This window comes from Oncorhynchus mykiss, unplaced genomic scaffold, assembly GCF_013265735.2.
Source record: "Oncorhynchus mykiss isolate Arlee unplaced genomic scaffold, USDA_OmykA_1.1 un_scaffold_416, whole genome shotgun sequence".
Lineage (NCBI taxonomy): Eukaryota > Metazoa > Chordata > Actinopteri > Salmoniformes > Salmonidae > Oncorhynchus > Oncorhynchus mykiss.
Window position 1 is genome coordinate 74,208 of NW_023493863.1, and position 24,756 is coordinate 98,963.

At 49.3% G+C, this 24,756-nt stretch overlaps 6 protein-coding genes across 6 annotated transcripts; all 6 read right to left on the reverse strand.

Moving 5' to 3' along the window:
* Positions 1-363: 363 nt before the first annotated feature.
* LOC118956112 lies at positions 364-11,106 on the reverse strand. The gene is made up of 5 exons (XM_036974185.1): positions 10,239-11,106; positions 9,473-9,483; positions 8,449-8,455; positions 5,431-5,780; positions 364-750 (listed from the first exon to the last, which is right to left on the reverse strand). Exons 1-5 carry the CDS (start codon positions 10,529-10,531, stop codon positions 425-427), a joined length of 987 nt encoding a protein of 328 aa, XP_036830080.1. The 5' UTR covers positions 10,532-11,106; the 3' UTR covers positions 364-424.
* Positions 6,174-6,668, reverse strand: LOC118956105 (histone H2A). The gene has a single exon (XM_036974178.1). The coding sequence runs from the start codon at positions 6,620-6,622 to the stop codon at positions 6,236-6,238; it is 387 nt and encodes a 128-aa protein (XP_036830073.1). The 5' UTR covers positions 6,623-6,668; the 3' UTR covers positions 6,174-6,235.
* Positions 7,193-8,035, reverse strand: LOC118956103 (histone H1). The gene has a single exon (XM_036974175.1). The coding sequence runs from the start codon at positions 7,886-7,888 to the stop codon at positions 7,265-7,267; it is 624 nt and encodes a 207-aa protein (XP_036830070.1). The 5' UTR covers positions 7,889-8,035; the 3' UTR covers positions 7,193-7,264.
* A 3,858-nt stretch (positions 11,107-14,964) lies between the features above and the next one.
* On the reverse strand, positions 14,965-16,822 carry LOC118956101 (histone H1). The gene has a single exon (XM_036974173.1). It carries the CDS (start codon positions 16,673-16,675, stop codon positions 16,052-16,054), a length of 624 nt encoding a protein of 207 aa, XP_036830068.1. The 5' UTR covers positions 16,676-16,822; the 3' UTR covers positions 14,965-16,051.
* Positions 16,823-17,990: 1,168 nt separating this feature from the next.
* Positions 17,991-18,473, reverse strand: LOC118956107 (histone H2B). The gene has a single exon (XM_036974180.1). The coding sequence runs from the start codon at positions 18,417-18,419 to the stop codon at positions 18,045-18,047; it is 375 nt and encodes a 124-aa protein (XP_036830075.1). The 5' UTR covers positions 18,420-18,473; the 3' UTR covers positions 17,991-18,044.
* Positions 18,474-18,967: 494 nt separating this feature from the next.
* On the reverse strand, positions 18,968-19,909 carry LOC118956110 (histone H4). The gene has a single exon (XM_036974183.1). The coding sequence runs from the start codon at positions 19,338-19,340 to the stop codon at positions 19,029-19,031; it is 312 nt and encodes a 103-aa protein (XP_036830078.1). The 5' UTR covers positions 19,341-19,909; the 3' UTR covers positions 18,968-19,028.
* Positions 19,910-24,756: the final 4,847 nt, after the last annotated feature.

Genomic DNA, 24,756 nt, shown 5'->3' on the forward strand with positions numbered 1-24,756 from the left:
TTCCCTAACAAAGACCATAGCCTATGCTCTGTCACTGGTGGGGAATGGTGTGTTTCCAAAAAAGTCCTACAATGGCCAAAAATAAGGCTCCCCTTTTTGGTACTTGGTGGGGATTTCCCAGCCGTGGTGCCTTTATTTCGGGTGTCTCGTAATACGACTGTACGCAAAGCCTGCACTGAACATAGCCTCCCTCCTGTCATGAACACTCCCTGTCCACTCAAGAGTGGCTCATGGTTTAATACGACTGTAGGCAAAGCCTGCACTGAACATAGCCTCCTGTCACGAATACTCCCTCCCTGTCCACTCAAGAGTGGCTCATGGTTTCCTACGATAATGGATTTGACCCTTTTGAAGCGGATGTGGGTGGCTCTTAAAAGAGCCTTTGGGTTCAAGTCGGGATGTTGACGTTCCGAGAAGAGTGCGTTTAACCGCCGAAACCGTACAGGGTGCGTCCCTGGCGTTTCAGAGCGTAGACCACGTCCATGGCCGTAACGGTCTTCCTCTTGGCGTGCTCGGTGTAGGTGACGGCGTCACGGATCACGTTCTCAAGGAACACCTTCAGGACACCGCGGGTCTCCTCGTAGATCAGCCCGGAGATACGCTTCACGCCGCCACGGCGAGCCAGACGGCGAATGGCGGGCTTGGTGATTCCCTGGATGTTATCGCGGAGAACCTTACGGTGACGCTTAGCGCCTCCTTTTCCGAGTCCCTTGCCGCCTTTACCTCTTCCAGACATCGTGTGTTCGCTAGCTGAGTTCAAGTGAATTAATGACGTAATTTTCGGTGCTCGGGTGCTCTTATTATCTGCGTTTGGTGGACCTGATTGAAGCCAGTGGCACAGAAAGCGCGCGCTTTTGCCTGGCCTCTGCTGCAAAGGGGAGGGCAGGGCGTTCGTTCTAGGGAACAATGGAGGAAGAAGAAATCAAAGCTACTTACTTACATGCGCGGGAAACACACTCAAATACTGAGCTATGTTGAACACAAGGCCCAACTGTGATGTCCCACTCTTCACATTGATTGGTGTTGTTCTACTTGTTGTTGTTGTTGCACCTGATTCAACTCTTTCAATCAGCTGTGCCTCTCCAGGGCTACCACAAAAAATGGCTACTCTACCCCTGCCTGGAGTTGGGAAACACTGAACTAGTAGGATTCAACCCACTGCAGTTGCCAGTCACACCTAATAGAGATAGGCGTTAAAACCTCAAATAGTGTCACAAGTACAAAGGAGAAACAAAGTGCAACATACGGGAAACAAATACACAAGGAATGCCACAAACCCTATAAGGGGTCCGTAATGTCACCTCAGCAGTCATGTAGCTCTTGAAGGCCATGTAATAACGTCATTCTTCTTTTTCTTCCCTAGACAGGATCCAGGTGGCCATGGGAAGGGTGGTGATACCTCTGCAAGCTGAAACGCAGTAAAACATTCCTCAGACACCCACCCAACACACACACAATAAAGGGATCATTTTCCTATGCGTACAGAGGTGATAGGGATGTGCAAATATTGTATGGTACTTTTTTCAAAAAACAATAACATAGCCTTATATTACGGAAATAGTGGTATGAGGTGGATCCTTTATAGGCCAGAGAGCCTCAGCTGTTGCATTGAATGATCTCAACAGGTCATTTCAAAGGGGACAAATGAGGCCCAAGGGCACATACTGGCGATTGACCAATCGGTGCAGTTGATTCACATCTCAGATGTGACTAGGTATCATCTTACAACTTATTGTTGCCATAATTGTCTCTTACGTGCACTTAGTGGCTGCCGGCCCTCGGTTTAGTACATCGAGCAACAGAGGTTGCCTTTTAGGAGAATGACTGACAAGCGTTCAACTAGCTGGGATGCAGCTAGTGTCATCAAAGCACTTTGTCATAGCAAGTTAGAAGAAATAGGTTAAGGTTACGAAAAGGCTTAGGCTTACCCCAAATGTCACGTCCGTTCGTAGCTGTACTCCGTGTAGGCACAACAAGTCATCACACAGAGAGCACACTTGAAGCACAACTGCACTGCCTGGAAGGCCGCAACGGACTGAATTGGAATCCCTCAAACAGCACGCTAACTACATTCCGCTTTATGATGTCACAGTCAGCCCCTCGGAACACTGGTCCTCAACAATCTCAAACACCTTGGATACCCAAGCCAAACATTCTCGAATCACTCACATTCACAAATCAACCAGGGCGAAGAAGGCTGCCAGGAATTGAATGCTGAAAAGCTAACCTCCTTCACAGAGCAACATCATAGGACTGGGAGTTTGTGTTCAACAGCTTGCGTTCCCCTATTATCAAGGGCTTAGTTCCTCTATAGGCTACAGTGCAGATACTTCACATGCAGAGTACAACAACAAATAACAGAGGGCCTGTTACCACACCCTATAGGCTAGGAGTTGAACTTGGACCACAATGACATTGGTAGTAATTAGCCTGCAGCATAAATGACAGCTCCCTAACGGGGACATAAAGTGGAAATGGAAGTGCGACACATAGAGGAAAAGTCCTAATCCTAATCAAATAGACACATTTTTTTAAATTTTTATTTTTATTTATTTCACCAGGTAGGCAAGTTGAGAACAAGTTCTCATTTACAATTGCGACCTGGCCAAGATTAAGCAAAGCAGTTCGACACATACAACGACACAGACTTACACATGGAGTAAAACAAACATACAGTCAATAATACAGTATAAACAAGTCTATATACGATGTGAGCAAATGAGGTGAGATAAGGGAGGTAAAGGCAAAAAAAGCCCATGGTGGCAAAGTAAATACAATATAGCAAGTAAAACACTGGAATGGTACATTTGCAATGGAAGACATGTGCAAAGTAGAAATAAAAATAATGGGGTGCAAAGGAGCAAAATAAATACATTCATTAAATACAGTAGGGAAAGAGGTAGTTGTTTGGCCTAAATTATAGGTGGGCTATGTACAGGTGCAGTAATCTGTGAGCTGCTCTGACAGTTGGTGCTTAAAGCTAGTGAGGGAGATAAGTGTTTCCAGTTTCAGAGATTTTTGTAGTTCGTTCCAGTCATTGGCAGCAGAGAACTGGAAGGAGAGGCGGCCAAAGAAAGAATTGGTTTTGGGGGTGACTAGAGAGATATACATACACCTGTTTAGCAGATGTCGGGAAATGCTTGTGTTACTAGCTCCAACAGCACAGTAAGATCTAACCATGTTCCAACATTCCACACAATACACCCAAATGCAATTGGAATACATCAATATATGGACGAGCAATGTCAGACCGTCCGTAGACTAACATACCTTACAATACAATACTTTATATATCCACATGACATGAGCTATGCAAACCACCTCCACGTTAGGAATGTGCCCAGTGATATCTAACAAAAACACACACCTCCGTGGAACCCACATGGCAAGACAGGAAGGAAGACATGCAGGAGTGCTCATGAAGAAGACCGGAATCATCTCCAATCAAGTGAACAATGTCAAAGGAATAGGGCAAGTCATATAGATAGGGAGGCATTTCACCGCCACCCGCTGGAGCACAAGTCATTTTGCCAACACTGGCTCATCATTCAAAGCCACATAGGGAGGGATCTTAACACCACCTGCTGGATCAGAAGTGCCACTCACAATGGCCACACAGACCATTTCTCCCTCAACCTGATGCAATTGTCACAACAAGTATGTGCTCAAAATCAAACATTAACTACAACAGATCATCAAATAGGCAAACACATGCTCATGTAGAGTACCTCAAATTATACAGTTACTTTGTCACCAAAGCTAATCTGTCATTCATCTACAAATACATGCTCTTCTAAAGCCACAATGCAATGTTCACATGGTACATTTCATTTCTTACAATCTATGTCACTATTACTTCATTTGACTGCTCTTAAATCATGTTCACTTAACCCTTTTCTTCACCTGCTGATTTTCTGCTGCTTTTGTCTCTTGCAGATTTGGACGTCATGTGAATCTATGTTTCTCAAGTATCAAAAGAGAGTAAGTTACATTGACCTACTTTATGAAAAACGGAATGGTACTTTTCTCTCTAGCCTAGTGCACTCTTTATCTGTAAGCTCCCCTACTGGTGTAGGTAGCTAAAAAAAAAAAGGTACAGATGCCAGTACCCCATGTAGCCTATAGAACTTGATCTCGACGACCACATTTTACACCAATGCACCCCGACAATCGGTTGGTGGTCGGGAATCAAGTGGATGATTCTGGGACCAATTACAGGATGAGGGGTGTACTGAACTGTGCCTATAGCATGTCAAAAATCCCTCCAACGGGAAATAGGCCTTGGCAAATGGCCAGGGGCGCTGTCTTTTTCAGCACCACGGAGCTCCGCTATTACATGTCTCATGAGTGAAGATGCAACAGCAGACAATTCCTGCTCTTTTGTCCTGAGATGACACACTTTAGCCGTGTCATTGCTGCATTTAACTGGCAGCCTGTATTTAGGGCCTTTACTTTGTCGTATCATTTGGTCAAGGGGTTTCGATTCCTCAGCAAATCTTCTTGGAAAAATGAACTAAATCCCACATCAGAAGTCGACTTCAAATCACGCCAAAGACACACGACTCTACTCTACTTTTTTTCGACCACCTTTCACTTGCGCCGGACAGAGATATATCATTTTACTTTCAATAGCTTAGTCAGTCGCATGAATTATGGGGTGCACACAGCTAACGTTGTAATGATCGGATCAAAACATGGATTTTTGGGGCCATCGAGGAATGTCACATGGGCCAGAAATCATTGAATGGCCATTTTCACAAAGGAATAGACAGACTCTAGCATGTTACATTCCAAGAGCAATTGGAATCGAAAAAACACAACGTGCCCCACTTGGGGACCCGAGGACCGAGTTTGGGAAACGCTGGCCTGAAGATCAAATACCAATAGGGAGCCACTATGACGTGCTCACACGCTGACAGTACCAGCGTTTAACCACTAGATGGCCTCCGTGCTCCACGGTAAACTTTTCCCATCTCATCAGCGGCACTTTCAAAGTCAGTTGTTCTTAGCTACATAGTGACCATTTTTGACACTTTTTGCCCTATATCATTACTATCACTCATTACTGCTAGTGTATTTTTCCCCTCTTCTACTCTAGGCATACATCTAATCACATATAAGAGAGCGTTATTGAAACGACTCAAGTCAGTTAAGAACCAACTCTTATTTACAATCACGGCCGGTGGTGATACAGCCTGGAATCGAACCACGGTCTGTAGTGACTCGAGAACAGGGAACATACACGGTGGGAAAGGGGCGTGTACAAATGGAACAATTGTGCCTTTTTGACTGAAATATGGAGGTGGCTCTTAAAAGAGCCTTTGGGGGATTTTGGAGATCAGGTCATCGTTTATGCGCGCTCTCCGCGAATACGACGGGCCAGCTGGATGTCCTTGGGCATGATGGTCACCCTCTTGGCGTGGATGGCGCACAGGTTGGTGTCCTCGAACAGGCCGACCAGGTAAGCCTCGCTTGCCTCCTGCAGGGCCATCACTGCGGAACTCTGGAAGCGCAGGTCGGTCTTAAAGTCCTGGGCAATTTCTCGCACCAGGCGCTGGAAAGGCAGTTTGCGGATCAGCAGCTCAGTGGACTTCTGGTAACGACGGATCTCTCTAAGAGCCACGGTGCCGGGCCTGTAACGGTGAGGCTTCTTCACGCCGCCGGTGGCCGGGGCGCTCTTGCGCGCAGCCTTGGTGGCGAGCTGCTTCCTGGGTGCTTTGCCACCGGTGGATTTGCGAGCGGTTTGCTTGGTTCTGGCCATGGCGCTAGCTAGCTTCCTTCTTTCACAGTCGGAGTATAGCCTCAAAATGCCTATGTGAAGTTTATAAAGCCGGCAGCGGCGTCTGCTCATTGGTCACCATCTCCGCACCGCCCTGATTGGCCCGTTGCGGAGGCCTCCTCCGCCGCCCATTGGACGGGAGGCTCGGCCTCTCCGTGCCGCCCCAAAATGCAACCCCCACCCTCGCCGAGGCGCGCTTGGGTCTTTTGTTAGGGCCGCGAGCAACGTTACACTTGACGCGCAATAATGCTCTCATTCTAGCCTACTAGTTGTTATCCTTCATTTAGGCCTCATGTGGGCACTTGATACGGTGCCGTCTATATGTGTGTGTATCTAACACGCCAAATAATTGGCCAGGCATAGAAAGGACACTTTGCGCTTTTGTTGAGCTAGGTGGTTGGCTCTTAAAAGAGCCTTTGGGGGTTGAGTAGTCAAGTTGCAGCCGCACCAGCGATTTTACTTGGCTTTGACGGCCTTCTCAGTCTTCTTGGGGAGCAGCACTGCCTGGATGTTGGGCAGAACACCACCCTGCGCGATGGTCACGCCGCCAAGCAGTTTGTTCAGCTCCTCGTCGTTACGGACTGCCAGCTGCAGGTGACGGGGGATGATACGAGTCTTCTTGTTGTCACGGGCAGCGTTTCCGGCCAACTCCAGGATCTCAGCAGTCAGGTACTCGAGCACTGCGGCCAGGTACACTGGTGCGCCAGCGCCCACACGCTCGGCGTAGTTGCCTTTACGCAGCAGCCTGTGCACACGGCCCACGGGGAACTGGAGCCCGGCACGGGATGAACGTGTCTTTGCCTTCGCCCTGGCCTTGCCTCCGGTTTTGCCTCTTCCGCTCATATTGGTAGCTTCAGTATGTCACAGAAAGTCTGAATGAGCCGCTGGCCACCTCGAGAGTCTTACTTATACCTCGCCACAAAAGCCATCGATTGGCCACCGGACCGGTGTGGCCTTATCCAATTGGAGTGAGGGAGGGACAGACAGACAGGCAGTCAGCCCTAAGCCCGCCCCCACCCACCCGCCCGCAGGCAGGCAGGCAGCAGAGTGACGAGGGCTAGGCTACTCTGTTTCCCTCCGACTTTTGTTACTTTTTCACGTTGGCGGGAGCGCCAAAGTGACAACTCAAATCACTGAAACATGTATCAATCAATTCGAGAGTGGCTCATAATACAAATGGCTGCTGTCCAACCCACTATAGTATGTATGCTTATTATTATCAGGATCAATGTGACATGCCAATTCTAACACATCACAACAATGTTGACTGGTGAGGGTGCTGCACTCTTGAGTGACAAATGTAAAGCCATTTAGCCACTCCAAAATGTGGTGCGTAAAAGTCATTCATTTCATTTCTTTTGCACCACGGGTAGGTAGGTGGAATGGAATGACATGCGCTTTTATGGAAAGAGGTGGGTGGCTCTTAAAAGAGCCTTTTGTGGTAACAACATGTGTCGAGTAGAAAGAACACTGTTTGTAATAGGTTTACTTCTTCTTGGGGGCTGCCTTCTTGGCCTTGGCCGCCTTGGGCTTGGCGGCTTTGGGCTTCGCTGCCTTGGTAGCCTTCTTGGGGCTCTTGGCCGCTTTCTTGGCCGCTGCGGCGGGCTTCTTCACCTTCTTTGGGCTCTTGGCGGCCTTTTTGGGTGTAGCGGGCTTCTTGGCCTTCTTGGGGGACTTCTTTGCGGCCACGGCCTTCTTGGCTGCTACCTTCTTGGGCTTCTTGGCGGCGGCGGGCTTCTTGGCGGCCACCTTCTTAGCTTTGGGGGCTGCGGCTTTCTTGGCGGGCTTCTTTGCCTCGACGGCCTTCTTGTTGAGCTTGAAGGAGCCGGAAGCACCGGTGCCCTTAGTCTGGACCAGGGTGCCCTTGGTGACGAGGCTCTTGACGGCGATCTTGACACGGGAGTTGTTCTTCTCCACGTCGTAGCCGCCTGCCGCCAGAGACTTCTTGAGCGCGGCCAGGGACACGCCGCTCCTCTCCTTGGAGGCGGACACCGCCTTGACGATGAGCTCGCCTACGCTGGGTCCCGCTTTCTTGGGCTTGGCTGCTGCCTTCTTCTTGGGTGCCTTGGCCGGCGCGGCGGCGGCGGGTGCTGGTGCGACTTCTGCCATGTCTGTCGTTCGGTCCGGTAAACACACACACTTACAACACTACGGTAGTCTGTGAGGAGGAGTACTTTGCTGTAGACGCTGCTCTGCGCTATTGAAGCTCCACACCGTGCAGGGGGCTGGCCTTAAACGCGACATGAGAACCATGTAGACTCAAGCCACCCAGCTCGGCTTCTCCGGGCTGGCCAAATGCTCTTTCACTTGTGTTTTCTGGTCGCCAATATCGGGCCAAAAGTCACCGACGGAGCCGCGTTTTTGGCCCAAAAGCGAACGGCCCAGCGAGCAGACTTGTGTCCGTTCAGAATAAAGTCATGTGGGCTGCAGAAGCCCCGTGCATTTTGCTGCGACTCGCTCAAAACCTCACCGTTCGACTGTCGGGTGGAGCGGTGCGCACTGCTTTTCCTGTGCTATTTGTCTCCTAAATGGCCTAAAAGTGCATCCGATTGCGAGCACCATTGATTGTGGAGTGAGCCGAGATGTCTGGCAAGGGAATCAAATGGTTTGGCGTCCCCTGATGTGCTCCTTGGTGTTTTAAAGGAGAGCTCTTTTGGGGACCTTAAAACACATGCACTTGTGAGGCCTGGCTGAGACTAGTTTCACGTTGTATTCGTCATGTGTCCAGGAGGCAAACGAGAAATAATACACTGTCCAACGACATGCTTACTTGCACTTTGTGTGTGTGTGTGTGATGTTTTATTAGTATGAGTTTATTAGTTGGATTTGGAGCCTGTGTGTTTTCTTGTGCTAGGTAGTCTCTCTCTCTGTCTGTGTGTCTCTTTCAAAAGCGTGTCAGAGAGAGAGAGAGATAGGCTTGTGGCCTTCTCGCAGTCCTTCCTCGCTTGACTCCGCAGCGTGACTCACTCGTGCCGGTCTTTGTGTCTGTGGGTCTTGGTGTCTGGCTGTGCGGCCGGCGCTATGGAGGCTGGCGCCCCATGTGCTTGTCCGCCCTGATATAGGCCTAGAGAGAGAGATTTGGAGCCTCTTCTTCTCTCTCCTCCTCCCTCTTGTACAGGTGTGTGTAAGGGATGTGAAACGGCTAGTTTCAATCGGTGACGTCACTTGCTCTGAGACTGTTGTTGATGATGTGTGCAGAGGGTCCCTGGTTCGGCCTAAAGTTATACTGTTACACAGGCTCCAGTCATCGGAGCACGAGTGGAATCCCACTCAATGTGTTATACTGCCATGCACACATTCCTACCCTGTTCATGTCAGCATCATTTATTCCCTCTCCCCCCTTTTTGACATGTCCTCCACACACACACACACATATATGGATTTGCTTTTTTCACTGACAGGTTGGGTGGCTCTTAAAAGAGCCTTTGGGTTACTACAGCACTCCAAATGGGCTGTTTACTTGGAGCTGGTGTACTTGGTCACGGCCTTGGTGCCCTCGGACACTGCGTGCTTGGCCAGCTCTCCGGGGAGCAGCAGGCGCACTGCGGTCTGGATCTCCCTGGAGGTGATGGTGGAACGCTTGTTGTAGTGGGCCAGGCGAGACGACTCTCCGGCGATACGCTCGAAGATGTCGTTCACGAACGAGTTCATGATTCCCATGGCCTTGGAGGAGATGCCGGTATCGGGGTGGACCTGCTTCAGGACTTTGTACACGTAAATGGCGTAGCTCTCCTTCCTCGACTTTCGGCGTTTCTTGCCGCCTTTCCCTGCGGTCTTGGTGACGGCTTTCTTGGAGCCCTTCTTGGGCGCGGACTTTGCTGGCTCGGGCATGATGCTGATGTCTCGCTGCTTCTCACAAACGAATGAGGGGGTGGAGAGCCCTTTCCCTCTTATGAAGACGAAGCTAAGCTAATTCGCCGGCCGTGGACACACCCCTGCTTTCTCATAGGCGCCCCTGCCATTTGCCCAGTGGAGCTGAGCGCGCATAAGAGCCTTCCACTCAGAGGCTTGCTTCCCTAACAAAGACCATAGCCTATGCTCTGTCACTGGTGGGGAATGGTGTGTTTCCAAAAAAGTCCTACAATGGCCAAAAATAAGGCTCCCCTTTTTGGTACTTGGTGGGGATTTCCCAGCCGTGGTGCCTTTATTTCGGGTGTCTCGTAATACGACTGTACGCAAAGCCTGCACTGAACATAGCCTCCCTCCTGTCATGAACACTCCCTCCCTGTCCACTCAAGAGTGGCTCATGGTTTAATACGACTGTAGGCAAAGCCTGCACTGAACATAGCCTCCTGTCACGAATACTCCCTCCCTGTCCACTCAAGAGTGGCTCATGGTTTCCTACGATAATGGATTTGACCCTTTTGAAGCGGATGTGGGTGGCTCTTAAAAGAGCCTTTGGGTTCAAGTCGGGATGTTGACGTTCCGAGAAGAGTGCGTTTAACCGCCGAAACCGTACAGGGTGCGTCCCTGGCGTTTCAGAGCGTAGACCACGTCCATGGCCGTAACGGTCTTCCTCTTGGCGTGCTCGGTGTAGGTGACGGCGTCACGGATCACGTTCTCAAGGAACACCTTCAGGACACCGCGGGTCTCCTCGTAGATCAGCCCGGAGATACGCTTCACGCCGCCACGGCGAGCCAGACGGCGAATGGCGGGCTTGGTGATTCCCTGGATGTTATCGCGGAGAACCTTACGGTGACGCTTAGCGCCTCCTTTTCCGAGTCCCTTGCCGCCTTTACCTCTTCCAGACATCGTGTGTTCGCTAGCTGAGTTCAAGTGAATTAATGACGTAATTTTCGGTGCTCGGGTGCTCTTATTATCTGCGTTTGGTGGACCTGATTGAAGCCAGTGGCACAGAAAGCGCGCGCTTTTGCCTGGCCTCTGCTGCAAAGGGGAGGGCAGGGCGTTCGTTCTAGGGAACAATGGAGGAAGAAGAAATCAAAGCTACTTACTTACATGCGCGGGAAACACACTCAAATACTGAGCTATGTTGAACACAAGGCCCAACTGTGATGTCCCACTCTTCACATTGATTGGTGTTGTTCTACTTGTTGTTGTTGTTGCACCTGATTCAACTCTTTCAATCAGCTGTGCCTCTCCAGGGCTACCACAAAAAATGGCTACTCTACCCCTGCCTGGAGTTGGGAAACACTGAACTAGTAGGATTCAACCCACTGCAGTTGCCAGTCACACCTAATAGAGATAGGCGTTAAAACCTCAAATAGTGTCACAAGTACAAAGGAGAAACAAAGTGCAACATACGGGAAACAAATACACAAGGAATGCCACAAACCCTATAAGGGGTCCGTAATGTCACCTCAGCAGTCATGTAGCTCTTGAAGGCCATGTAATAACGTCATTCTTCTTTTTCTTCCCTAGACAGGATCCAGGTGGCCATGGGAAGGGTGGTGATACCTCTGCAAGCTGAAACGCAGTAAAACATTCCTCAGACACCCACCCAACACACACACAATAAAGGGATCATTTTCCTATGCGTACAGAGGTGATAGGGATGTGCAAATATTGTATGGTACTTTTTTCAAAAAACAATAACATAGCCTTATATTACGGAAATAGTGGTATGAGGTGGATCCTTTATAGGCCAGAGAGCCTCAGCTGTTGCATTGAATGATCTCAACAGGTCATTTCAAAGGGGACAAATGAGGCCCAAGGGCACATACTGGCGATTGACCAATCGGTGCAGTTGATTCACATCTCAGATGTGACTAGGTATCATCTTACAACTTATTGTTGCCATAATTGTCTCTTACGTGCACTTAGTGGCTGCCGGCCCTCGGTTTAGTACATCGAGCAACAGAGGTTGCCTTTTAGGAGAATGACTGACAAGCGTTCAACTAGCTGGGATGCAGCTAGTGTCATCAAAGCACTTTGTCATAGCAAGTTAGAAGAAATAGGTTAAGGTTACGAAAAGGCTTAGGCTTACCCCAAATGTCACGTCCGTTCGTAGCTGTACTCCGTGTAGGCACAACAAGTCATCACACAGAGAGCACACTTGAAGCACAACTGCACTGCCTGGAAGGCCGCAACGGACTGAATTGGAATCCCTCAAACAGCACGCTAACTACATTCCGCTTTATGATGTCACAGTCAGCCCCTCGGAACACTGGTCCTCAACAATCTCAAACACCTTGGATACCCAAGCCAAACATTCTCGAATCACTCACATTCACAAATCAACCAGGGCGAAGAAGGCTGCCAGGAATTGAATGCTGAAAAGCTAACCTCCTTCACAGAGCAACATCATAGGACTGGGAGTTTGTGTTCAACAGCTTGCGTTCCCCTATTATCAAGGGCTTAGTTCCTCTATAGGCTACAGTGCAGATACTTCACATGCAGAGTACAACAACAAATAACAGAGGGCCTGTTACCACACCCTATAGGCTAGGAGTTGAACTTGGACCACAATGACATTGGTAGTAATTAGCCTGCAGCATAAATGACAGCTCCCTAACGGGGACATAAAGTGGAAATGGAAGTGCGACACATAGAGGAAAAGTCCTAATCCTAATCAAATAGACACATTTTTTTAAATTTTTATTTTTATTTATTTCACCAGGTAGGCAAGTTGAGAACAAGTTCTCATTTACAATTGCGACCTGGCCAAGATTAAGCAAAGCAGTTCGACACATACAACGACACAGACTTACACATGGAGTAAAACAAACATACAGTCAATAATACAGTATAAACAAGTCTATATACGATGTGAGCAAATGAGGTGAGATAAGGGAGGTAAAGGCAAAAAAAGCCCATGGTGGCAAAGTAAATACAATATAGCAAGTAAAACACTGGAATGGTACATTTGCAATGGAAGACATGTGCAAAGTAGAAATAAAAATAATGGGGTGCAAAGGAGCAAAATAAATACATTCATTAAATACAGTAGGGAAAGAGGTAGTTGTTTGGCCTAAATTATAGGTGGGCTATGTACAGGTGCAGTAATCTGTGAGCTGCTCTGACAGTTGGTGCTTAAAGCTAGTGAGGGAGATAAGTGTTTCCAGTTTCAGAGATTTTTGTAGTTCGTTCCAGTCATTGGCAGCAGAGAACTGGAAGGAGAGGCGGCCAAAGAAAGAATTGGTTTTGGGGGTGACTAGAGAGATATACATACACCTGTTTAGCAGATGTCGGGAAATGCTTGTGTTACTAGCTCCAACAGCACAGTAAGATCTAACCATGTTCCAACATTCCACACAATACACCCAAATGCAATTGGAATACATCAATATATGGACGAGCAATGTCAGACCGTCCGTAGACTAACATACCTTACAATACAATACTTTATATATCCACATGACATGAGCTATGCAAACCACCTCCACGTTAGGAATGTGCCCAGTGATATCTAACAAAAACACACACCTCCGTGGAACCCACATGGCAAGACAGGAAGGAAGACATGCAGGAGTGCTCATGAAGAAGACCGGAATCATCTCCAATCAAGTGAACAATGTCAAAGGAATAGGGCAAGTCATATAGATAGGGAGGCATTTCACCGCCACCCGCTGGAGCACAAGTCATTTTGCCAACACTGGCTCATCATTCAAAGCCACATAGGGAGGGATCTTAACACCACCTGCTGGATCAGAAGTGCCACTCACAATGGCCACACAGACCATTTCTCCCTCAACCTGATGCAATTGTCACAACAAGTATGTGCTCAAAATCAAACATTAACAGACTCAATGTTAGACTCAATTAAAAACAGACTCAATTAACAGACTCAGACTCAAACAGACTCAACAGACTGAATAGACAGACTCTAGCATGTTACATTCCAAGAGCAATTGGAATCGAAAAAACACAACGTGCCCCACTTGGGGACCCGAGGACCGAGTTTGGGAAACGCTGGCCTGAAGATCAAATACCAATAGGGAGCCACTATGACGTGCTCACACGCTGACAGTACCAGCGTTTAACCACTAGATGGCCTCCGTGCTCCACGGTAAACTTTTCCCATCTCATCAGCGGCACTTTCAAAGTCAGTTGTTCTTAGCTACATAGTGACCATTTTTGACACTTTTTGCCCTATATCATTACTATCACTCATTACTGCTAGTGTATTTTTCCCCTCTTCTACTCTAGGCATACATCTAATCACATATAAGAGAGCGTTATTGAAACGACTCAAGTCAGTTAAGAACCAACTCTTATTTACAATCACGGCCGGTGGTGATACAGCCTGGAATCGAACCACGGTCTGTAGTGACTCGAGAACAGGGAACATACACGGTGGGAAAGGGGCGTGTACAAATGGAACAATTGTGCCTTTTTGACTGAAATATGGAGGTGGCTCTTAAAAGAGCCTTTGGGGGATTTTGGAGATCAGGTCATCGTTTATGCGCGCTCTCCGCGAATACGACGGGCCAGCTGGATGTCCTTGGGCATGATGGTCACCCTCTTGGCGTGGATGGCGCACAGGTTGGTGTCCTCGAACAGGCCGACCAGGTAAGCCTCGCTTGCCTCCTGCAGGGCCATCACTGCGGAACTCTGGAAGCGCAGGTCGGTCTTAAAGTCCTGGGCAATTTCTCGCACCAGGCGCTGGAAAGGCAGTTTGCGGATCAGCAGCTCAGTGGACTTCTGGTAACGACGGATCTCTCTAAGAGCCACGGTGCCGGGCCTGTAACGGTGAGGCTTCTTCACGCCGCCGGTGGCCGGGGCGCTCTTGCGCGCAGCCTTGGTGGCGAGCTGCTTCCTGGGTGCTTTGCCACCGGTGGATTTGCGAGCGGTTTGCTTGGTTCTGGCCATGGCGCTAGCTAGCTTCCTTCTTTCACAGTCGGAGTATAGCCTCAAAATGCCTATGTGAAGTTTATAAAGCCGGCAGCGGCGTCTGCTCATTGGTCACCATCTCCGCACCGCCCTGATTGGCCTGTTGCGGAGGCCTCCTCCGCCGCCCATTGGACGGGAGGCTCGGCCTCTCCGTGCCGCCCCAAAATGCAACCCCCACCCTCGCCGAGGCGCGCTTGGGTCTTTTGTTAGGGCCGCGAGCAACGTTACACTTGACGCGCAATAATGCTCTCATTCTAGCCTACTAGTTGTTATCCTTCATTTAGGCCTCATGTGGGCACTTGATACGGTGCCGTCTATATGTGTGTGTATCTAACACGCCAAATAATTGGCCAGGCATAGAAAGGACACTTTGCGCTTTTGTTGAGCTAGGTGGTTGGCTCTTAAAAGAGCCTTTGGGGGTTGAGTAGTCAAGTTGCAGCCGCACCAGCGATTTTACTTGGCTTTGACGGCCTTCTCAGTCTTCTTGGGGAGCAGCACTGCCTGGATGTTGGGCAGAACACCACCCTGCGCGATGGTCACGCCGCCAAGCAGTTTGTTCAGCTCCTCGTCGTTACGGACTGCCAGCTGCAGGTGACGGGGGATGATACGAGTCTTCTTGTTGTCACGGGCAGCGTTTCCGGCCAACTCCAGGATCTCAGCAGTCAGGTACTCGAGCACTGCGGCCAGGTACACTGGTGCGCCAGCGCCCACACGCTCGGCGTAGTTGCCTTTACGCAGCAGCCTGTGCACACGGCCCACGGGGAACTGGAGCCCGGCACGGGATGAACGTGTCTTTGCCTTCGCCCTGGCCTTGCCTCCGGTTTTGCCTCTTCCGCTCATATTGGTAGCTTCAGTATGTCACAGAAAGTCTGAATGAGCCGCTGGCCACCTCGAGAGTCTTACTTATACCTCGCCACAAAAGCCATCGATTGGCCACCGGACCGGTGTGGCCTTATCCAATTGGAGTGAGGGAGGGACAGACAGACAGGCAGTCAGCCCTAAGCCCGCCCCCACCCACCCGCCCGCAGGCAGGCAGGCAGCAGAGTGACGAGGGCTAGGCTACTCTGTTTCCCTCCGACTTTTGTTACTTTTTCACGTTGGCGGGAGCGCCAAAGTGACAACTCAAATCACTGAAACATGTATCAATCAATTCGAGAGTGGCTCATAATACAAATGGCTGCTGTCCAACCCACTATAGTATGTATGCTTATTATTATCAGGATCAATGTGACATGCCAATTCTAACACATCACAACAATGTTGACTGGTGAGGGTGCTGCACTCTTGAGTGACAAATGTAAAGCCATTTAGCCACTCCAAAATGTGGTGCGTAAAAGTCATTCATTTCATTTCTTTTGCACCACGGGTAGGTAGGTGGAATGGAATGACATGCGCTTTTATGGAAAGAGGTGGGTGGCTCTTAAAAGAGCCTTTTGTGGTAACAACATGTGTCGAGTAGAAAGAACACTGTTTGTAATAGGTTTACTTCTTCTTGGGGGCTGCCTTCTTGGCCTTGGCCGCCTTGGGCTTGGCGGCTTTGGGCTTCGCTGCCTTGGTAGCCTTCTTGGGGCTCTTGGCCGCTTTCTTGGCCGCTGCGGCGGGCTTCTTCACCTTCTTTGGGCTCTTGGCGGCCTTTTTGGGTGTAGCGGGCTTCTTGGCCTTCTTGGGGGACTTCTTTGCGGCCACGGCCTTCTTGGCTGCTACCTTCTTGGGCTTCTTGGCGGCGGCGGGCTTCTTGGCGGCCACCTTCTTAGCTTTGGGGGCTGCGGCTTTCTTGGCGGGCTTCTTTGCCTCGACGGCCTTCTTGTTGAGCTTGAAGGAGCCGGAAGCACCGGTGCCCTTAGTCTGGACCAGGGTGCCCTTGGTGACGAGGCTCTTGACGGCGATCTTGACACGGGAGTTGTTCTTCTCCACGTCGTAGCCGCCTGCCGCCAGAGACTTCTTGAGCGCGGCCAGGGACACGCCGCTCCTCTCCTTGGAGGCGGACACCGCCTTGACGATGAGCTCGCCTACGCTGGGTCCCGCTTTCTTGGGCTTGGCTGCTGCCTTCTTCTTGGGTGCCTTGGCCGGCGCGGCGGCGGCGGGTGCTGGTGCGACTTCTGCCATGTCTGTCGTTCGGTCCGGTAAACACACACACTTACAACACTACGGTAGTCTGTGAGGAGGAGTACTTTGCTGTAGACGCTGCTCTGCGCTATTGAAGCTCCACACCGTGCAGGGGGCTGGCCTTAAACGCGACATGAGAACCATGTAGACTCAAGCCACCCAGCTCGGCTTCTCCGGGCTGGCCAAATGCTCTTTCACTTGTGTTTTCTGGTCGCCAATATCGGGCCAAAAGTCACCGACGGAGCCGCGTTTTTGGCCCAAAAGCGAACGGCCCAGCGAGCAGACTTGTGTCCGTTCAGAATAAAGTCATGTGGGCTGCAGAAGCCCCGTGCATTTTGCTGCGACTCGCTCAAAACCTCACCGTTCGACTGTCGGGTGGAGCGGTGCGCACTGCTTTTCCTGTGCTATTTGTCTCCTAAATGGCCTAAAAGTGCATCCGATTGCGAGCACCATTGATTGTGGAGTGAGCCGAGATGTCTGGCAAGGGAATCAAATGGTTTGGCGTCCCCTGATGTGCTCCTTGGTGTTTTAAAGGAGAGCTCTTTTGGGGACCTTAAAACACATGCACTTGTGAGGCCTGGCTGAGACTAGTTTCACGTTGTATTCGTCATGTGTCCAGGAGGCAAACGAGAAATAATACACTGTCCAACGACATGCTTACTTGCACTTTGTGTGTGTGTGTGTGATGTTTTATTAGTATGAGTTTATTAGTTGGATTTGGAGCCTGTGTGTTTTCTTGTGCTAGGTAGTCTCTCTCTCTGTCTGTGTGTCTCTTTCAAAAGCGTGTCAGAGAGAGAGAGAGAGAGAGAGAGAGAGAGAGAGAGATAGGCTTGTGGCCTTCTCGCAGTCCTTCCTCGCTTGACTCCGCAGCGTGACTCACTCGTGCCGGTCTTTGTGTCTGTGGGTCTTGGTGTCTGGCTGTGCGGCCGGCGCTATGGAGGCTGGCGCCCCATGTGCTTGTCCGCCCTGATATAGGCCTAGAGAGAGAGATTTGGAGCCTCTTCTTCTCTCTCCTCCTCCCTCTTGTACAGGTGTGTGTAAGGGATGTGAAACGGCTAGTTTCAATCGGTGACGTCACTTGCTCTGAGACTGTTGTTGATGATGTGTGCAGAGGGTCCCTGGTTCGGCCTAAAGTTATACTGTTACACAGGCTCCAGTCATCGGAGCACGAGTGGAATCCCACTCACTGTGTTATACTGCCATGCACACATTCCTACCCTGTTCATGTCAGCATCATTTATTCCCTCTCCCCCCTTTTTGACATGTCCTCCACACACACACACACATATATGGATTTGCTTTTTTCACTGACAGGTTGGGTGGCTCTTAAAAGAGCCTTTGGGTTACTACAGCACTCCAAATGGGCTGTTTACTTGGAGCTGGTGTACTTGGTCACGGCCTTGGTGCCCTCGGACACTGCGTGCTTGGCCAGCTCTCCGGGGAGCAGCAGGCGCACTGCGGTCTGGATCTCCCTGGAGGTGATGGTGGAACGCTTGTTGTAGTGGGCCAGGCGAGACGACTCTCCGGCGATACGCTCGAAGATGTCGTTCACGAACGAGTTCATGATTCCCATGGCCTTGGAGGAGATGCCGGTATCGGGGTGGACCTGCTTCAGGACTTTGTACACGTAAATGGCGTAGCTCTCCTTCCTCGACTTTCGGCGTTTCTTGCCGCCTTTCCCTGCGGTCTTGGTGACGGCTTTCTTGGAGCCCTTCTTGGGCGCGGACTTTGCTGGCTCGGGCATGATGCTGATGTCTCGCTGCTTCTCACAAACGAATGAGGGGGTGGAGAGCCCTTTCCCTCTTATGAAGACGAAGCTAAGCTAATTCGCCGGCCGTGGACACACCCCTGCTTTCTCATAGGCGCCCCTGCCATTTGCCCAGTGGAGCTGAGCGCGCATAAGAGCCTTCCACTCAGAGGCTTGCTTCCCTAACAAAGACCATAGCCTATGCTCTGTCACTGGTGGGGAATGGTGTGTTTCCAAAAAAGTCCTACAATGGCCAAAAATAAGGCTCCCCTTTTTGGTACTTGGTGGGGATTTCCCAGCCGTGGTGCCTTTATTTCGGGTGTCTCGTAATACGACTGTACGCAAAGCCTGCACTGAACATAGCCTCCCTCCTGTCATGAACACTCCCTCCCTGTCCACTCAAGAGTGGCTCATGGTTTAATACGACTGTAGGCAAAGCCTGCACTGAACATAGCCTCCTGTCACGAATACTCCCTCCCTGTCCACTCAAGAGTGGCTCATGGTTTCCTACGATAATGGATTTGACCCTTTTGAAGCGGATGTGGGTGGCTCTTAAAAGAGCCTTTGGGTTCAAGTCGGGATGTTGACGTTCCGAGAAGAGTGCGTTTAACCGCCGAAACCGTACAGGGTGCGTCCCTGGCGTTTCAGAGCGTAGACCACGTCCATGGCCGTAACGGTCTTCCTCTTGGCGTGCTCGGTGTAGGTGACGGCGTCACGGATCACGTTCTCAAGGAACACCTTCAGGACACCGCGGGTCTCCTCGTAGATCAGCCCGGAGATACGCTTCACGCCGCCACGGCGAGCCAGACGGCGAATGGCGGGCTTGGTGATTCCCTGGATGTTATCGCGGAGAACCTTACGGTGACGCTTAGCGCCTCCTTTTCCGAGTCCCTTGCCGCCTTTACCTCTTCCAGACATCGTGTGTTCGCTAGCTGAGTTCAAGTGAATTAATGACGTAATTTTCGGTGCTCGGGTGCTCTTATTATCTGCGTTTGGTGGACCTGATTGAAGCCAGTGGCACAGAAAGCGCGCGCTTTTGCCTGGCCTCTGCTGCAAAGGGGAGGGCAGGGCGTTCGTTCTAGGGAACAATGGAGGAAGAAGAAATCAAAGCTACTTACTTACATGCGCGGGAAACACACTCAAATACTGAGCTATGTTGAACACAAGGCCCAACTGTGATGTCCCACTCTTCACATTGATTGGTGTTGTTCTACTTGTTGTTGTTGTTGCACCTGATTCAACTCTTTCAATCAGCTGTGCCTCTCCAGGGCTACCACAAAAAATGGCTACTCTACCCCTGCCTGGAGTTGGGAAACACTGAACTAGTAGGATTCAACCCACTGCAGTTGCCAGTCACACCTAATAGAGATAGGCGTTAAAACCTCAAATAGTGTCACAAGTACAAAGGAGAAACAAAGTGCAACATACGGGAAACAAATACACAAGGAATGCCACAAACCCTATAAGGGGTCCGTAATGTCACCTCAGCAGTCATGTAGCTCTTGAAGGCCATGTAATAACGTCATTCTTCTTTTTCTTCCCTAGACAGGATCCAGGTGGCCATGGGAAGGGTGGTGATACCTCTGCAAGCTGAAACGCAGTAAAACATTCCTCAGACACCCACCCAACACACACACAATAAAGGGATCATTTTCCTATGCGTACAGAGGTGATAGGGATGTGCAAATATTGTATGGTACTTTTTTCAAAAAACAATAACATAGCCTTATATTACGGAAATAGTGGTATGAGGTGGATCCTTTATAGGCCAGAGAGCCTCAGCTGTTGCATTGAATGATCTCAACAGGTCATTTCAAAGGGGACAAATGAGGCCCAAGGGCACATACTGGCGATTGACCAATCGGTGCAGTTGATTCACATCTCAGATGTGACTAGGTATCATCTTACAACTTATTGTTGCCATAATTGTCTCTTACGTGCACTTAGTGGCTGCCGGCCCTCGGTTTAGTACATCGAGCAACAGAGGTTGCCTTTTAGGAGAATGACTGACAAGCGTTCAACTAGCTGGGATGCAGCTAGTGTCATCAAAGCACTTTGTCATAGCAAGTTAGAAGAAATAGGTTAAGGTTACGAAAAGGCTTAGGCTTACCCCAAATGTCACGTCCGTTCGTAGCTGTACTCCGTGTAGGCACAACAAGTCATCACACAGAGAGCACACTTGAAGCACAACTGCACTGCCTGGAAGGCCGCAACGGACTGAATTGGAATCCCTCAAACAGCACGCTAACTACATTCCGCTTTATGATGTCACAGTCAGCCCCTCGGAACACTGGTCCTCAACAATCTCAAACACCTTGGATACCCAAGCCAAACATTCTCGAATCACTCACATTCACAAATCAACCAGGGCGAAGAAGGCTGCCAGGAATTGAATGCTGAAAAGCTAACCTCCTTCACAGAGCAACATCATAGGACTGGGAGTTTGTGTTCAACAGCTTGCGTTCCCCTATTATCAAGGGCTTAGTTCCTCTATAGGCTACAGTGCAGATACTTCACATGCAGAGTACAACAACAAATAACAGAGGGCCTGTTACCACACCCTATAGGCTAGGAGTTGAACTTGGACCACAATGACATTGGTAGTAATTAGCCTGCAGCATAAATGACAGCTCCCTAACGGGGACATAAAGTGGAAATGGAAGTGCGACACATAGAGGAAAAGTCCTAATCCTAATCAAATAGACACATTTTTTTAAATTTTTATTTTTATTTATTTCACCAGGTAGGCAAGTTGAGAACAAGTTCTCATTTACAATTGCGACCTGGCCAAGATTAAGCAAAGCAGTTCGACACATACAACGACACAGACTTACACATGGAGTAAAACAAACATACAGTCAATAATACAGTATAAACAAGTCTATATACGATGTGAGCAAATGAGGTGAGATAAGGGAGGTAAAGGCAAAAAAAGCCCATGGTGGCAAAGTAAATACAATATAGCAAGTAAAACACTGGAATGGTACATTTGCAATGGAAGACATGTGCAAAGTAGAAATAAAAATAATGGGGTGCAAAGGAGCAAAATAAATACATTCATTAAATACAGTAGGGAAAGAGGTAGTTGTTTGGCCTAAATTATAGGTGGGCTATGTACAGGTGCAGTAATCTGTGAGCTGCTCTGACAGTTGGTGCTTAAAGCTAGTGAGGGAGATAAGTGTTTCCAGTTTCAGAGATTTTTGTAGTTCGTTCCAGTCATTGGCAGCAGAGAACTGGAAGGAGAGGCGGCCAAAGAAAGAATTGGTTTTGGGGGTGACTAGAGAGATATACATACACCTGTTTAGCAGATGTCGGGAAATGCTTGTGTTACTAGCTCCAACAGCACAGTAAGATCTAACCATGTTCCAACATTCCACACAATACACCCAAATGCAATTGGAATACATCAATATATGGACGAGCAATGTCAGACCGTCCGTAGACTAACATACCTTACAATACAATACTTTATATATCCACATGACATGAGCTATGCAAACCACCTCCACGTTAGGAATGTGCCCAGTGATATCTAACAAAAACACACACCTCCGTGGAACCCACATGGCAAGACAGGAAGGAAGACATGCAGGAGTGCTCATGAAGAAGACCGGAATCATCTCCAATCAAGTGAACAATGTCAAAGGAATAGGGCAAGTCATATAGATAGGGAGGCATTTCACCGCCACCCGCTGGAGCACAAGTCATTTTGCCAACACTGGCTCATCATTCAAAGCCACATAGGGAGGGATCTTAACACCACCTGCTGGATCAGAAGTGCCACTCACAATGGCCACACAGACCATTTCTCCCTCAACCTGATGCAATTGTCACAACAAGTATGTGCTCAAAATCAAACATTAACTACAACAGATCATCAAATAGGCAAACACATGCTCATGTAGAGTACCTCAAATTATACAGTTACTTTGTCACCAAAGCTAATCTGTCATTCATCTACAAATACATGCTCTTCTAAAGCCACAATGCAATGTTCACATGGTACATTTCATTTCTTACAATCTATGTCACTATTACTTCATTTGACTGCTCTTAAATCATATTCACTTAACCCTTTTCTTCACCTGCTGATTTTCTGCTGCTTTTGTCTCTTGCAGATTTGGACGTCATGTGAATCTATGTTTCTCAAGTATCAAAAGAGAGTAAGTTACATTGACCTACTTTATGAAAAACGGAATGGTACTTTTCTCTCTAGCCTAGTGCACTCTTTATCTGTAAGCTCCCCTACTGGTGTAGGTAGCTAAAAAAAAAAAAGGTACAGATGCCAGTACCCCATGTAGCCTATAGAACTTGATCTCGACGACCACATTTTACACCAATGCACCCCGACAATCGGTTGGTGGTCGGGAATCAAGTGGATGATTCTGGGACCAATTACAGGATGAGGGGTGTACTGAACTGTGCCTATAGCATGTCAAAAATCCCTCCAACGGGAAATAGGCCTTGGCAAATGGCCAGGGGCGCTGTCTTTTTCAGCACCACGGAGCTCCGCTATTACATGTCTCATGAGTGAAGATGCAACAGCAGACAATTCCTGCTCTTTTGTCCTGAGATGACACACTTTAGCCGTGTCATTGCTGCATTTAACTGGCAGCCTGTATTTAGGGCCTTTACTTTGTCGTATCATTTGGTCAAGGGGTTTCGATTCCTCAGCAAATCTTCTTGGAAAAATGAACTAAATCCCACATCAGAAGTCGACTTCAAATCACGCCAAAGACACACGACTCTACTCTACTTTTTTTCGACCACCTTTCACTTGCGCCGGACAGAGATATATCATTTTACTTTCAATAGCTTAGTCAGTCGCATGAATTATGGGGTGCACACAGCTAACGTTGTAATGATCGGATCAAAACATGGATTTTTGGGGCCATCGAGGAATGTCACATGGGCCAGAAATCATTGAATGGCCATTTTCACAAAGGAATAGACAGACTCTAGCATGTTACATTCCAAGAGCAATTGGAATCGAAAAAACACAACGTGCCCCACTTGGGGACCCGAGGACCGAGTTTGGGAAACGCTGGCCTGAAGATCAAATACCAATAGGGAGCCACTATGACGTGCTCACACGCTGACAGTACCAGCGTTTAACCACTAGATGGCCTCCGTGCTCCACGGTAAACTTTTCCCATCTCATCAGCGGCACTTTCAAAGTCAGTTGTTCTTAGCTACATAGTGACCATTTTTGACACTTTTTGCCCTATATCATTACTATCACTCATTACTGCTAGTGTATTTTTCCCCTCTTCTACTCTAGGCATACATCTAATCACATATAAGAGAGCGTTATTGAAACGACTCAAGTCAGTTAAGAACCAACTCTTATTTACAATCACGGCCGGTGGTGATACAGCCTGGAATCGAACCACGGTCTGTAGTGACTCGAGAACAGGGAACATACACGGTGGGAAAGGGGCGTGTACAAATGGAACAATTGTGCCTTTTTGACTGAAATATGGAGGTGGCTCTTAAAAGAGCCTTTGGGGGATTTTGGAGATCAGGTCATCGTTTATGCGCGCTCTCCGCGAATACGACGGGCCAGCTGGATGTCCTTGGGCATGATGGTCACCCTCTTGGCGTGGATGGCGCACAGGTTGGTGTCCTCGAACAGGCCGACCAGGTAAGCCTCGCTTGCCTCCTGCAGGGCCATCACTGCGGAACTCTGGAAGCGCAGGTCGGTCTTAAAGTCCTGGGCAATTTCTCGCACCAGGCGCTGGAAAGGCAGTTTGCGGATCAGCAGCTCAGTGGACTTCTGGTAACGACGGATCTCTCTAAGAGCCACGGTGCCGGGCCTGTAACGGTGAGGCTTCTTCACGCCGCCGGTGGCCGGGGCGCTCTTGCGCGCAGCCTTGGTGGCGAGCTGCTTCCTGGGTGCTTTGCCACCGGTGGATTTGCGAGCGGTTTGCTTGGTTCTGGCCATGGCGCTAGCTAGCTTCCTTCTTTCACAGTCGGAGTATAGCCTCAAAATGCCTATGTGAAGTTTATAAAGCCGGCAGCGGCGTCTGCTCATTGGTCACCATCTCCGCACCGCCCTGATTGGCCCGTTGCGGAGGCCTCCTCCGCCGCCCATTGGACGGGAGGCTCGGCCTCTCCGTGCCGCCCCAAAATGCAACCCCCACCCTCGCCGAGGCGCGCTTGGGTCTTTTGTTAGGGCCGCGAGCAACGTTACACTTGACGCGCAATAATGCTCTCATTCTAGCCTACTAGTTGTTATCCTTCATTTAGGCCTCATGTGGGCACTTGATACGGTGCCGTCTATATGTGTGTGTATCTAACACGCCAAATAATTGGCCAGGCATAGAAAGGACAC

Coding starts and splice junctions, on each gene's coding strand:
- LOC118956105 (XM_036974178.1), bottom strand. CDS start 6,622: ATGAGCGGAAGAGGCAAAACCGGAGGCAAGGCCAGGGCGAAGGCAAAG.
- LOC118956103 (XM_036974175.1), bottom strand. CDS start 7,888: ATGGCAGAAGTCGCACCAGCACCCGCCGCCGCCGCGCCGGCCAAGGCA.
- LOC118956112 (XM_036974185.1), bottom strand. CDS start 10,531: ATGTCTGGAAGAGGTAAAGGCGGCAAGGGACTCGGAAAAGGAGGCGCT. Junction 751..5,430: donor GTTCGAGGACACCAACCTGT/GCGCCATCCACG, acceptor ACTTGAACTCAG/CTAGCGAACACACGATGTCT.
- LOC118956101 (XM_036974173.1), bottom strand. CDS start 16,675: ATGGCAGAAGTCGCACCAGCACCCGCCGCCGCCGCGCCGGCCAAGGCA.
- LOC118956107 (XM_036974180.1), bottom strand. CDS start 18,419: ATGCCCGAGCCAGCAAAGTCCGCGCCCAAGAAGGGCTCCAAGAAAGCC.
- LOC118956110 (XM_036974183.1), bottom strand. CDS start 19,340: ATGTCTGGAAGAGGTAAAGGCGGCAAGGGACTCGGAAAAGGAGGCGCT.